Source organism: Emydura macquarii, unplaced genomic scaffold (genome assembly GCF_026122565.2).
Source record: "Emydura macquarii macquarii isolate MOO-44397 ecotype Brisbane River unplaced genomic scaffold, CSIRO-AGI_Emac_v2 contig_2897, whole genome shotgun sequence".
Taxonomy (NCBI): Eukaryota; Metazoa; Chordata; order Testudines; family Chelidae; genus Emydura; species Emydura macquarii.
In genome coordinates, this window is record NW_027133034.1 from 11702035 (window position 1) to 11717007 (window position 14973).

At 39.6% G+C, this 14973-nt stretch overlaps 1 protein-coding gene across 3 annotated transcripts in view; it reads left to right on the forward strand.

Annotated features, from left to right (window-relative positions):
* Nucleotides 1-14973, forward strand: part of AOPEP (aminopeptidase O (putative)) — a 267939-nt gene that overhangs the window by 156135 nt on the left and 96831 nt on the right. For 2 of the 3 annotated variants that reach the window (XM_067569212.1, XM_067569211.1), the window contains 2 exons: nucleotides 11037-11099; nucleotides 11811-11894. In XM_067569212.1, coding sequence (XP_067425313.1) covers nucleotides 11037-11099; nucleotides 11811-11894 — 147 coding nt within the window. Of the gene's footprint in view, nucleotides 1-11036; nucleotides 11100-11810; nucleotides 11895-13841; nucleotides 14833-14973 lie in introns of those variants that run through there. The other variant, XM_067569213.1, reaches the window with a different exon arrangement.

Sequence of the window (14973 nt, forward strand, 5' to 3'; positions counted from 1 at the left end):
TTCCTTAGCAGCATACAAAACACATACCCAGAGATCCGTGAGCCCACTATTCCATGAGACATCAACTTAGTATTGTGCACCTTAACTGAACACCCGTTCGAACTATTAGCAACATGTTCCCTCCTACACATGTCCATGAAAGTTTCCTTTCCCGTGGCTATAACATCTCCATCTCCATTCACCAGAAGAAATCGGAGCACTCATGGCGCACCCACCTTATACAATATTTTTTAAGGACAAAGTCACACTACGTCCTCACCCGAAATGTTTGCCAAAGGTCAATTCACCGTTTCATCTCAACCAACCAATCCACTTACCCATTTTATACCCAAAACCACATCAGAATGCACAAAATGGAGGATGAGGTAGATGAGGCTTTCTTTACTCTAGGGAAAGTTTCCAGTTCACAGGACCTGATTCTCGTGGGAGACTTCAATCACCCTGACATCTGCTGGAAGAGCAATACAGCAGAGCACAAACATTCCAGGAAGTTTTTGGAGAGTGTCGCTGACAATTTCCTGGTGCAAGTGCTGGAGCAACCAACTAGGGGCCGAGCTTCTCTTGATCTGCTGCTCACAAACAGGGAAGATTTGGTACGGGAAATAGAAGTGGGTGGCAACCTAGGCAGCAGTGACAATGAGATGGTTGAGTTCAGGATCCTGACAAAAGGAAGAAAGGAGAACAGCAGGTTACGGACCATGAACTTCAGAAAAGCGGACTTTGATTCTCTCAGGGAACTGATGAGCAGGATTCCCTGGGAGGCTAATATGAGGGGGAAAGGAACCCAAGAGAGCTGGCTGTATTTTAAAGAGACCTTATTGAGGGCAGAGGAGCAAACCATCCCGATGTGCAGAAAGAATAGCAAATATGGTAGGCGTCCAGCTTGGCTTAACAAAGATGTCCTTGGCGAACTGAAACGCAAAAAAGAAGCTCTCCTCATGAAGATGTAGAGAATTTGGAAAATAATAAAGAAAATAATATACAGAATGATAATGGGAAACAAGGAGGAAAAGTGGGTAAGCCTCCTGATAAATATAATAGAAATAGAAAATATGCTGGGAGAAAAGCTAAATTTAGATTCTATCAAACCCTCTTTGAAAAAGATAAGAAAAGGTTGGCTAGGATCATTATGGGAGAACCTGATAAAGCGACATGTAAGATAGCAGTTAAGAAGATTGAAACCTATTATAAAGAAATTTTGGGTAGAGAAGGACATGGGAATACCAGAGGATGGCCAAAAGTAAAAGAAGTGGTAGATAATGAAATTTTAAATTGGCCTTTATCAATTGATGAAATTAGAGAAGCCTTAAGGGAGATTGATAATAGTAGTGCTCCTGGACCAGATGGAATTAAGGTTAAGGATTTATGGGATATTTATAATTTAGACAGTAGGATTTTAGTAAGGATTTTTAATATTTGGTTTTTAAATAGACAGATTCCAGAGTGTTTTAAAGGCAATCGTACAATCCTAATTCCTAAAGTCAAGGATCCACAAGAGTTGAAGAAAATATCATCTTGGAGGCCATTGACTATTGGTTCGATTTGGATTAGGTTGTATACAAAAATTTTAGCTAAAAGATTATCAAGTGCTGTTAAATTATGCCCCAGACAAAAAGGTTTTATCACAGCCTCTGGCTGTGAGGAAAATATATCGATTTTAGAAAAGTTAATTAAAGGGGCCAAGAAAAATAAAGACGAAATAGCTGTTGTTTTTATTGATCTTGCTAAGGCATTTGATTCGGTTGGCCATGGTCACATTTTAAAGGGGTTAAAGAGATTTGGGATATCAGAGAGTTTTATTGATATTGTAAAGGATTTGTATACAGATTGCTACACTGAAATTAGTGTTGGTGAGGATAAGACAGAACCTATTTTAATTAAGAGTGGAGTTAAGCAAGGTGACCCGCTCTCCCCGATTTTATTTAATATAGCCATGGACCCTCTTTTATATAAATTGGAAGATGAAGGAGATGGTTTTATAGTGCAGGGTAGAAAGATAACTTCATTGGCCTTTGCCGACGATATCGCTATATTAAGTAGGTCCTATAAGGGGATGGTTAAGAATTTAAAAATTCTTAATCAGTTATGTAAAAATTCAAGTTTAAAAGTAAATGTTAAAAAGACAGAGGGCTTTCATATTTTCCCAAGCATGGGAACATATGTTATCAACCCAAAAGATAAATGGGGATTAGGTGATGAATTAATTGATTATATTCAACCTGGTGAGTCTGAAAGATATCTAGGTGCAAGAATAGATCCATGGGTGGGAGTGGCTAATAATTCCCCTAAGGAAAAATTAATTGATTGGTGTGAAAGTTTATGTAAGGCTCCGTTAAAACTTGCGCAGAAATTGATAATATTAAAAGTTTACATTTTAACGAGAGTTTTTTATGAATTACTTTTAATCGAGCCGCCACTTTATATGTAAAATGAATTAGATGTTTTAGTTAGGAACACTCTTAAAAAGATTTTACATCTTCCCCAGTGTACAACTGATGGGCTATTCTATGCTAGAACTAGAGATGGGGGTTTAGCAGTTACAAAATTTAGTACCCAAATTCCAAACATGTTAATTTGTAAATGGAGGAGACATATTGTCTCCAAAGATGGTTGGATAGATTTCTCGTTTTTATATGCTGGGGAAAATTTAGTGGAGAAAATTTTAATACATAGTGCTAAAACGGCTAATCCTAAAACGTGGAGAGATGAAGAGTTTTTTTAATGGAGTAATTTAAGATGTCAGGGAATTGGTATTAAATATTTTAAAAATGATTGTATTAGTAATTCGTTTTTAAAATATCCTTGCTTGGCCAGGTCCTCCTCTCTGATTGCGGCATTGCTAAGGAGAGCGAATGTTTTTCCCACCAGGGAAGCTCTAGCAAGAGGATGGAAGATGGAGGAAGGGTTATGTAGATGGTGTGGTAAGGTCAAAGAGACAATTCCTCATATCTCTGGTCAGTGCATAAAAATGAAAGAAGCAAGAATTAAAAGACATAATAGAATAGTTAAAGCACTAATTGATAAAGTAGGAAATAAAGGATGTAAAATTTGGATTGAACCTTACCTTCATAATAAAGAAGGGAAGTTGAGAAAACCCGACGTCATTATTGAAAAGGAAGGAGTGGTTGCCGTTGTGGATGTCACAGTTAGATGGGAAGACAATGCTGACAGTGTGGAGGCAGCCCACATTGAGAAGGAGGCATACTACTCTGAGTTGGAGGAGGAGGTGCTGCAGCTCACTGGTGGGAAGATCATCCACTTCTTTGGATTTGTGGTTGGGGCGAGAGGTAAATGGAGTGAAAGAAATGATGAAATTTTTAAAATTTTAGGTATTGATAAATTTAAAAGTTTTAAAGAAAGTGTGTGCAGACTTGCTATGTATGCTACGACAGATATGTTGGCTCTTTTTAGCGATAAACAGTGAACCCGAACATTCATTTCGTGTATCCTGTGGATTTTAGATATATTTTAAATATAGATATATTTATTCTCCATATTTTAAATTTATCAATGGGCTTTAGTTTTCATACTATTGACCTGTTGACTATGTTTAACTGTCCTTTCATGTAATTTAATTTAATTTTAAAATTAATTGAATAATAAATATTACTTATAGGTTAGATTTTGATTTTAGATTATCTTAGCTACTGAATACTAGATTGGACGGCGGACTGGCCGCATAGTAACCAGGAAAGGGCAGGTATTTACGCCTGTACAAATGCAGGGCGGGAGGTCTAGGTTGGACATTAGGAAAAAGTTTTTCACTAGGAGGGTGGTGAAGCACTGGAATGGGTTACCTAGAGAGATGGTGGAATCTCCATCTTTAGAGGTTTTTAAGCTGTGGCTTGACAAAGCCCTGGCTGGGATGATATAGCTGAGGTTAGTCCTGCTTTGAGCAGGGGGTTGGACTAGATGACCTCCTGAGGTCCCTTCCAACTCTAATATTCTATGATTCTATAATTCTATGACTAAATCCTTCAGACAAACATCAAGGGTCGGACCATATGCAATCAAAGACTCTCCAAATGGATAAAAGACTGCATTCACTTACGTTACACCCTGAAAAATGTGCAGCCTTCACAAGGGATTAGAACACACTCCACCAGGACGATGACAGCATCTACAGCCTTCTTTAAGAAAGTTCCTACACTTGACATATGTAGAGCGGCTACCTAGGCTTCAGTTCACACATTTACAAAACATTATGCCATTGACCAAGATTCCAGGTCAGATGCAACCATAGGCCTGACTGTGCTATCATCTATACACAACATCTCCGAAGTTCCATCCGCCAAATGAGGGATACTGCTCCATAATCACCTGGAGTGGAGCACCCACAGGGATACCACTCGATGAAGAAGAGAAGGTTACTCACATGGTGCAGTAACTGAGGTTCTTTGAGATGTGTGTCCCTGTGGGTGCTCCACTACCCTCCCTCCTCCCCTCTACTTCGGAGCTTGTTTTCATTATTGCTCCATGGTAGAGAAAGAACAGAGGGACTCGGGTTGCACGTGCAGGACTCGAGGCACCAATGGCGCTGTAAGGCAGGATGTGCATGTGGAACCTGAGCAGACACTGCTGATGAAGATCTCCGATCCAGACATGAGGACATGCCAGGCACCTGGAGTGGAGCACCCACAAGGACATACATCTCGAAGAACCTTAGCTACTGCACCAGGTGAGTAACCTTCTCTTTTGCACATTGCTGTGTTCTAGAACCCTGAACTTTGTTTGCTAGCTTTCATTTTGAATGAATGGCTTTATCAGTCCCTGGTTGCTACCCTTAACATGTGGGCTAAGAGGCCTTTGTGGCCACATGGCTATATGAGTTATCCAGAGAACAATCTGCATCAACACTCGAGTGTGGCAATCCGCAAGGTTCATGATGAAGTATCCCAAGTCCCAGTTTGTCCCCTCCAGAGAATTAGACGACACAGAAACTCACAGTTGTAGCTCATCAAGCTCTCTCTCTCTCTGGATATGGAGGCTGGCACAAATGATACATGAGAGCCACCAGGAGTTCAGTTGGACTGTGCTTTTAATGTTGGTTCTCATACCTGCAATTGCAGGTTTGATGGAATGCTGCCACAATAGGCTTCCTCAATAGACCCTGAAAACCCATTGAAAGCAAGGATACAGGTCTGTCATACCACATCCAGTGGACAGACAGCACCTAGCTTCATCTGGCCTGGATTCAGTCCAAGAGTAACACCTAGTTAGCAAGGGATTCCAGCAACTGGGCCCATGCCTCTTATCGAAATTGCTGCAGCAGAGCTTCATACCCAGAGAACTCATTCTGTTCATATACTGGTCATGTGTACAGCCCTGAATATACTAAGGATTCTGAGAGTCCTGGTATCCTAAAGGGAGATACTGATTCATATAGTCAACCAGGCCTAGATATTCCTCCTCCTACTTGCCTATCAGGGAAGGAGACGTGATCTCAGACAAACCAAAACAACCTGTGGTAGACCTTCATGAAGAGTCTTTTGACTACGGAGCGATTGATTGTTTTCCTCTGATAGGGTAAATCAGAGTCAGGTATTTTTGCCATGCACCGGAATAGGAAGCTAATACTCTTCCATTCATGACATCAAGAGAAGGTCATGTTAACAAGGAATGCCTTTCCCATCCACTCTAATGAGACTCCAATATGTCTCTATCCCTGGCCTTCTGGTAGTAAGGGAACTTGATGAAGCACAGGAGAGAAGAGCATTCAAGCATTTTATAAATTATTCTTACAGGCCTCATCAGGTACAGTTCTCATCATAGATGGCCAAGGATTTTTTTCCCTATCAGGTTATGAATCTGGGCTTGGATAATTGCTCAATAGGAGGGCACATCAATCCATCCCTACCTGGGAACCCTCTCTCTGATGGCCTGACTAGTAATAGAGTGGCTCATAACACAGATATGGAGGGGAATTTTCAAAGGTGGTGATAGTATGTTCTTGGAAGGGTTTTTGAAAATACATCCACAGCATTGTCTCCTTTGCCAAGTGTCTGTCTGTCTTCTCTGATGAGTGCACAAGGAGAAGGATTTTCAGAAAGAGCAAGTCTGGCCTGAAAGTGGTACCCATACATAGGAATGTGCACAAGGGAGGGCACTGGTCATATCATGCTGGCACTAAGCAATAACAACAGAGTCTCTTGCAGTGCACAGATGTTCATAGGAACTTAAAATATCTGAGGCTCCCTGCATAGAACCTGAACAATCATATTTCCCAAAATATGGATATGTTCAAGATCTGCTTGATCTCCTCAAATACAGAAAACCTTACACCATCAAAGCTTACAGGGGCACTTGGAGGATCTGGTATGCTTCGTGCATGAGATCAAAGTTGAACTCCCCTGAAACTGTCTGCATAAAATATTCTGGACTTCCTTCTTTTTTATTTTTATAAGGGTCTGAATTAAGTTCCTTGCAAGTTTAAATCCCAGCCCGAGGGTACCATGTATCTGTCCTTTCCAGTTCTAGCTTGCTTTGTAATTCATCTCTCCCAGATTCTGAAAACAACATGGTTTCAAAGCCCCTAAATCCAATGCCCAGTGGAACACTGGACCCTCAATTTAGTATTTGAAACTATTATTAAATCACCTTGGGAGCCACTTGGTAAGGTGTTCCTTGTACTTTGACTCTAAAGTTTTCTTTTGCTTTGGCTATTACGTCAACTCAGAGAGTTAGTGAACGTCAGGCAGCCTGAAGTCCACACTAGCTGGTGTTGAAGCCACATCTTGCCTTTGTTCTTAAGAGAACTTAATCTTCCACTTTAAACCAGTCAAAATGTTCTTGTCTTTTTTTTGTCTCAAATCCACTCATGCCTTGGAAAATCAATTACAAACTTGGGGTGAATTCTTGGTTCCATTGATATAAATGGGAAAACACTTACTGACTTCATTGAGGCCAGGATTTCACCCTTTAAATGCAGTTAGGACAATAAAGTTCTACTTCCACAGAACTTGAACCTAACTAGAAGTTCAGTGATGTTTTGGTATTCTATGGTGGAACCTAGAGAGGGGTGCAAAATCCTGCCTTTTTGGAGGATGAAGTCAAATATCTTTCAAGCTTATGAGGCATCTAGCCAAGATCCTCCCGAAAGTAGCAGAATCGTGACTCTAAAACCTTTAAAGCATTCGGTGTCTGCTGTATGTATGCTCTATCTTTATATAGCTGTATTTATAACATACTTGTAAGCATTTGTAACGCTGATATAAAATTGGGGTAATTGAGGGGAAAATCAGATCTCCAGAGATGAGGCTGGAAGGTCAGATTCAACTGGTTCACCTGTCTCGTCCACTTTGCAAAAGCTCTTCTGAAATTCATTTACAGTAATTGTGTCAAATCTTGTTGTCATGTAGGACAGCTCTGTTTGGAATCTGAGAGAATTTCCTCCCAGTTGAAGAATGAAATATAGGACTGGATTGTCCCCTTAATTTCTGGTGCTGGAGGGGGTTCAGATCTTGCAGGGTGGTTTTGTGAGACACAGTAAAGGAGTAGGTGGAGGTCTGCAGAATCACTCTGTCTTTGGGGCAGGGACTGTGGTTTTGGGTTTTGTTTGTACAGAACTTAGTTGGATCCAGGTTCGTAACTGGGGCTCCTACATGCTACCGCAATAAAAATAACAACTGCCTCTCCTTGGGACCTTGTGGAAACGTCTCCACCGGAGCCACATGGGATTGTGGGGGTATGAAGGAGTAAGAGCAGGGGGAAAGCTGTTCTCTACAGCAATGTCCTTCTATGGATTTCCATGTCTGATCAGGAGTTAAATCTGTCTGAAGCATGATTAAGTATAGTTAATGGTTGACTAGACAGCTCACCACTGCTTATTGCACTCATCATAGTTCTCTCACAGTTACCTTGTGCTAGGGGTGTGCACAAAGGTGGGCAAGCAGGGGCACTCCCCCCCCATAGTCGCTGGGGGCACAAAACTCCTCCAGCTCTGGGGCCGCCGGTGGGTGGGGGGACAAGACAGCGAGCGCCTCTACGGCGAGATGAAGAGCGAGCTCCTGGTGGGGCTGGGACGGGGTGAGGGGGGAAGGGTGAGCTCCTTCCAGGGCAGGAGGAGGGAAAGAGCAAGCTCCTCCAATGCGGGGGAACACAGAACATGTCCCTCCAGAAGGGGTCAGATTTAAATTCCTTCGCTTGCCCTACCTTTTTCTTGTCCTTCTATTTGTTGTATTGACATGTTGTCTCTTATCTTATGCTTAGATTGCAAGCTTGTTTGGGGTAGGGACTACATGAGTTTGGTGTGTACAGTGCCTAGCATGATGGGACCCAAACTCCTTATTAGGCCCTCTAAGTGCTAGCACAGTACAAATAATTAATAACAACAATAACAATAATTCCTGCTGTGTCACCTCAATGGCTGTACAGCCTATATTGCCTTTGCATGTCTAGGATTTCTTCTCCTGGTGGATTCCCAGGATCTGCACATTTGCGAGGCTGCCTCCTCTGCAAATCCATTTCTTCAGAACCTCTCTCATGTGATGGGGAAAGAGGTGTGATTTGTTTGAGAAAATGTTTGGGCAACTTCAGTTTCTTGATTCCTGTGACACTGGTCTTCCCACAACTTTCTCTGTTGGAAGGAGTGGTCTAATCTAACTCATAAACAGATATAAGGTTGTTGGAGTTTTTTTAAGTAGTTGCACTTGTTTACGTTTTTGATTGTTCCCTTTTTGAACCACTGTCTAATATTTTTTCTACATTTGAATGCACAGAAAGCTAAAGAGTTAATTTATGGCAGCTTTCAGAGTAGCAGACCTGCTGTATTTTTACAAAACAGAAATGCTACCTCAATGCACTTTTTAAGGAGCCCTGTTGTGAGTGTGAAATAAAGGGCTGAAATAAGATTTTCCACTGTGATATCTCTTTTAAGAAGTTCTTCTTTGTGTAATACTTCATGGCAAAGTTGCTTCTATTTAAAACATGGAGTTTGATCTTGGCTTTGATCTGAAGCTTTTGATCTTGAAAGAAGGATGTTGTGGCAATAAAGCAAAAGGGGTAGGACAGACTTTTCTTTTAAAAAAAAAAAAAGTGATAAAGTTAAAGGGATACTGTCAAGATTTAGTAGGCACTAATTTGACCTGCCTTACTTTACTTACATCTGTTTGCAGAGTCCATCTAATTCTATACGTGGGAGGGTTTGCTAAAACAAATGCTTTGATGCTCCTTTTTCTTTTCAGAAAGCATAGGTTTCTATTTCAAGCTTTCAAGGAATTGTTATACAAAACACTAAGTAAAAATTATTTTTAAAAAACTGAAAATACCTTTCCAAGATCTTTTTGATTGAACCAGATGTGATTAATTTACAGATTAACCCTTTTGTGCACATTGTTTTTAACAATGAAAATTATGATAGAGTAAACAAAATCCCAATTTATGAATTTTCAGTGCTCTTTGCTCAACTGGCCCATATTGCTTGATTTTTGCCTTTATTCAGAATTCACACTAGAACTTGGACCAGTTCAGCAAAGCATTTAAACATATGCTTAAATTCCATGTTTAAATTTAACCACCTGCTTGAGATCTTTGCTGAGGTAGAGATGATTTGCTGAATTGGGACCTAAATGAGGAGTGCGCAGTGCTGTGATGATGTGACTAATAAAGTACTATGGAAGGATGCTAAGCAAAAAGGGAACTCGGATCTTGTTTTTAAAATGTACTTCAGAGTCTCCAAGGGAGTTCCCCTGACAATTTTGGGTTTCTTTGAGGTCAAAAAGAACTATTGAAAAATTATCTTAAGAGTTCTAATCTTTTCCTTGAGATAACACATTTAGAAAGTTTCTTTATCTATAAGAACAATGTTTGAAGACTTTAATGTTTGACACAGAAAATATATTTCTAAAGGTTGAAATTGAGGCCTGTGGTGGGAGGAGGAGGAGATAATACCTGAAAACCTTCCTCTGGAATAGGATAGAGAACAGGCCAAACTGGAGCATTGTATCTGAAATACCCCACCCCAAAAAAACATTGAGGGTAGTTCAGGCTTGGGTCCAAATGTCTGGGCAAATTGGGGCTTTGTTTCTCTAATGGGCTGTAATGCTACACCCATTCTGAACATCACAGAATGCTGGGGTAGTTTGGATCTGGAGCCAGAAATCATGACTCAGCCCTTGTCTTTATAATGAGCTGAACCAGAGTATCCAATATCAAAACCCCACATAACTTTAAGGAAGTTTAAATCTCCACCCACGTGCCTGTACGGGTCCATCTCTAACACATTTATCCTGGCGTTTGAATCCAAAAGGTCCTGGAGATGCAGAGGATGCTAGAGTGAATGTAACCATTTATATATTTTACGAAGGGAAAGTTTTACATACGGGGAAAACAAAAATCAAATTGGGGCTTCACAGTGCTGGACAAGCAGATCAGAGTAGTGCTCGCCCCACGTTTATGTGAGGGTGAGCGGTGCAATCCAATCTCTATACCTTTAAGGCAGGCTCCTCCTCTCCGTCTCAGCTCTCGGAGGCTGGAGCACAGCAGGAGGAGGGGCAGGGGCACCCCTTAGGTGTTTCATTTCCTAAGGAGGTCTCTAGTGCTGCTCTGCTGAAGGAGGCACGGCATGGGCAGGGCTCATTCCTCTGCGTGGGGATGCATCGCAGAGGGGAGAGGGACCATACAAAACAAATAAATACAAAACAAAACAGGAGACCGACCAGTGCTATTCACCAAATCAACAGCAGCCACAGCAAAATAACAAATCCCTACCGCGTGTGCCGAGGGAAGCAGCAAAGCAGAGCATGGGGGAGCTGCTGAAAGGAATTGGGATCTCAGTACAGAGTGCAAATCAAGGTAAACCCCCAATCTTAGCCCCCCTCCCATCAACATAGAAAAAGGGAGAGTTTTGTAAGTATTTTGTTGGGAGGAAACACCTGTGCTTTGCTGTGCAGGGGAAAATCTGAGACATCAAAGTTTTGCATCAAATCAGCCTGTGCATCTGTCCTCGGCATTTGGAGGGGAGAGGGAGGAAAAAGTGGATCTTATTTACAAGGTGCAATCTGGAAAACCTGAATAAACTTGCATTTTATTTGCCTTAGCCTTTGCTGGAAGAGAGTCAGAATTGGGACCAGTGTCGATTCGTCCAGCAAGTGAATGATGAGGTGAGGAGAACACTTTCATTTTGCAGTTGTTAATAATTCCTGTTTACCCTTCTCCCTCAATCCTTGCAAAGCTACCTCCTGCCAAGTTTCCCACCTGATCCCCTCTTCCTGTGTTACTTTTAAAATAATTATTTTATTTTTATAAAAGGACAATATATACAATGTGTTTATAGATATCTAAAGTGTATTATTATTTATTAAATAATAATAATAATCTGATCATGTAAAACAGACACTGCTGTTCAGGAACAACAATTGAGTGGGTGGCTGAAAAGAAATCTGTTACTTGAAGCCAAGTTGTAAGAAATAGAGAGCAGAGACTTCCCTAGGATTTTTGCGCATACAATGGTAACTTTCCACTTGGCATCAAACTTGCTTTCTTTGTGCTAAAAAACTTAAGCTGAACAAAGTTTGTTTTAATAGAGAGCAAAATGGAAAATGTGCTACATAAGACGAAGGGGGAAAAAAAAAACCCACTTTGATTATGCACAAGTGACTAACTGGATTACTTAAAACCAGGTTATTCTAGACTGGAAAAGTTTGTTGGTTTTTTTTTGGTTCCCCCCCGCCCCCTTTTTCTTTTTCTTTTTCTTTCCAATGAAGCAATGGAAAAATATGTCTTCAATCTGTTTATAGTTTCTTACTCATGCTGGGTAGCTGCACTCAGGTCGCATCTTCCTCTTAAAAAAGCACTATGGTTTTGAACTGCAGGTCACAAAATGGATTCAAGTAAACCAGAGAGCCAGAAAAAGCAGCAAAAGGAAAAGAGGCCAAGATGAAGTGGCTTTCCAAAAGGTATGGGTTCCTGATGTGCATTTATGTGATGGAAAGCACATCCTAAATGTTTTCAAGGGACACGCTTTAAAACATTCAAAGAAATATATTCTTCTGCTACACTGACTACATAGTAAAGAACATGATGTATGGGTAAAGATTTAATGTCTATCTTTGTGTTTGGTATGCAGAGAAACTACATTAATATTTAATAAAGAGATCCAAAGGCATTTTGAAGAAGAAAGATAAGAACACTTTACTTAGAAAATGCAGTAGTACTTGAAAGATTATCAACAGTTACTGTGACATTATTTGCCAATGAAAAGAAATGTTAAACTACAATTAACTGAAAAACATTGTTTTTCTCTCTTAAGAACAGGCTAATAGAAAATGTAATGGGTGTCAGTGAGCAATTAGACAAATAGAAGATGTATAGAAATAAATGTTATGACTGCATTACTGACACATTTTTTTTAATGTGTAGTTTGAAAGAGTATTCTGTTTGTAGTGGAGAGGGATTCCTGAAAACATGACTGCACTGCCCTCCTAAAAACTCTTTACAAAGGGTTTTTTTTTTTTTTTTTTAACTTAGTATAGTATAAATGAATTCCAAAGATTCTTAGCTCTGTGATTTTGAGTAAATAATTATGCTGTAAGGCTACCATAATTTTAAACATTTAATTTACAGTGTAGAAAGGTAAGTAACAAGCTGACTTTTCTATTAAAAAGCTGTTCTTTGCTATTTTTTGAAAACATTGCTATCTAGAAAACAAAGCAATAATGAATAAAAATTCATTTAGAAACAAGTTACCAGAATCAGGAAAAAAAATCTTTTCTCATTTTGGATTTACTGTCCGTTTTTTAGCTTTAAAGGATTAAAATAGCAATATGTTATTTCGCTGCTTCGACAGTGCTTCTAGAATGTCTGATGAATCATTGCTGATTCTGTAGCCAAATTCTTGTTGATAGCATGGCTGCCAATGACTGGAATGTGTTGCCTTAGTATGGGCATTGCAGTATTTGACAAATGTCTGCAAAATGCATTGTTTTGTATGGGTTATATACCAGCTTCATGGTGGACTAAAGAATGCCATTTGGTCATTTTGAAATGAATTGGAGAAAAATGAATAAATTAATGTATTTTGTAACTGGGGATATGCCATATAGTAAAGGAATAATGCATGCCTTTGTATGGATTAGACTGAGAACCTTTAATTTACAAGCTTCTAATCTAAATAGAAATATTAGTAAGTTATTCTACAAAATATTTAGTTTTCTGTCTATGCTATTGCATGTTTACATGAGGGCAACAGGGTGTGTGTGTTTAAAAATGTGCATGTTTAGAGTGGTTTTGTGGTTTAGAGTGGTTTAGAGAGGTATGATGGAGGTTTACATGACACTAGTGATATTTTTTTAAGAGTAAAAGTTATAAAATGACATAACATTATGTGAAAGTGCTAACTTGAGCAAAACCATGTTTTCCAGGTACAATTAGGCCTGGTTTGTGTTAAAATTGTATACTGCTATAACTATTTTGATTAGGGATGTGAGATTTTTTTTTTTTTAACCAAAACAGTAAAACTGATACAAATCTTAGCCTGAACACAGATATACCTGTATAAATGAAACTGTACAGGAATAAGCTTTATCAGGCAGTATAAACACATTTTTATCGGTATAGTTCCATTAATACAAGGAAGCGTGTTCTGCTTTAATTATACTGATATAGTTAAGCGGCACAGCTTTTGTGTGTAGACAAGCCCTTAGACATGAAGTGCTGCATAAAAATCCAACAAAACTCTAACATACTAGATATAAAAATAATCCAAAGAATTGCTAGTTGTTTTGTTTTTGTTTGTTTTTTGAATGGTCATTCTTTGTATGTACGAGAGAACTGGCATTTGAAACAAAAGTAAGTGGAAATGTGTATACCCTCTTCTTATATAAATAATTATTAATGATTCCTAGCCCGTCACCTGTGGTGGCCAGCAGAGATTCAGAGTGCTGTTGAGTCAGCATACTCAGCCCCAAGAGAAGGAAAGGAGTGCTTTGCAGTGACCCTCTGTCGGATACAGAAACAGACTCCACAAGGCCTGGAGGGTGGAGTCGTTTCTACTCTTGAGGTGAGGGTGGGAATTTAGAGGACAAAAAGGACTCTTTGAGATGCTGGTCCCAGCTATACTATGTTAAGGAAATGAGTTTAAACTTGGTTCCAGCTAAAAAAAATTTCCAACAAAATTTGACCAAACTATATTAAAACTGTGTTCTCAACTCTTGTCTATGTACACATTGGCAAGCCAAACCATATTAGAAACAGTTTCAAATGAGTTTAAGTACTATTTCCTAACATGGGTGAAGAAGGGGGGGTGTAGTGAGCCTGGAACAGAGGCGGCTGAGGAGGACAAGGGCTAGGAGCAAATCAAAAAGCAGCTGTGGTTACTGGCTGGTTATTTGTGTCACAAGTATAGTTAAAACAAGGTTACCAATCCATGTATGACACCACAAAATCAAAGCAGCTGCTCATGTGTATGATCTTTCTGGAATAAAGAAAAAAGAAAAGTTATGGAGGAGAGGTTGTTGAAAACTGGCGGTGAGTTACAGTAATTAGGCACCAAGCTGCATTTTAAAGAGCTAAGTTTTCAGGAGCTGGCTTTAAATATTTTTAAAATAATGTTTGAAGATGATAAATGCTGAATTTGGACTGTTGTAACTAGTAGTGCTAACTGCACTTAAATGGACTGCAAAACAGTGGGGAAGCTCATCTAGAATCCTGGTGCTGTTCTCCACAGTGGAGCAACTCACAGTGGATTAAGGCAACATAATGAGTTACCCTAGGTGAGAGCCAGCTCCCAGAGTAGTAATTAAAAGTACTTTTTGTCCTAGACTGCCTTCTTTTACTATTTTAACATTACATTTCATTTGTTTTCCTCACATGATTCTTGCATTCTTTTTGTTTCCCTCTTGTTCTAGCCTTCCTCTTTGCTCAGAGACTCTTTTGTCTAATGTTTTACCATTAGTGCAATATTTTCATCGCCTCTGTTTTTTGTTTTTTTTTTAATCCTCTCTATTTCTTTCCTCTCTCCACCTTTCTCTTCTTCCT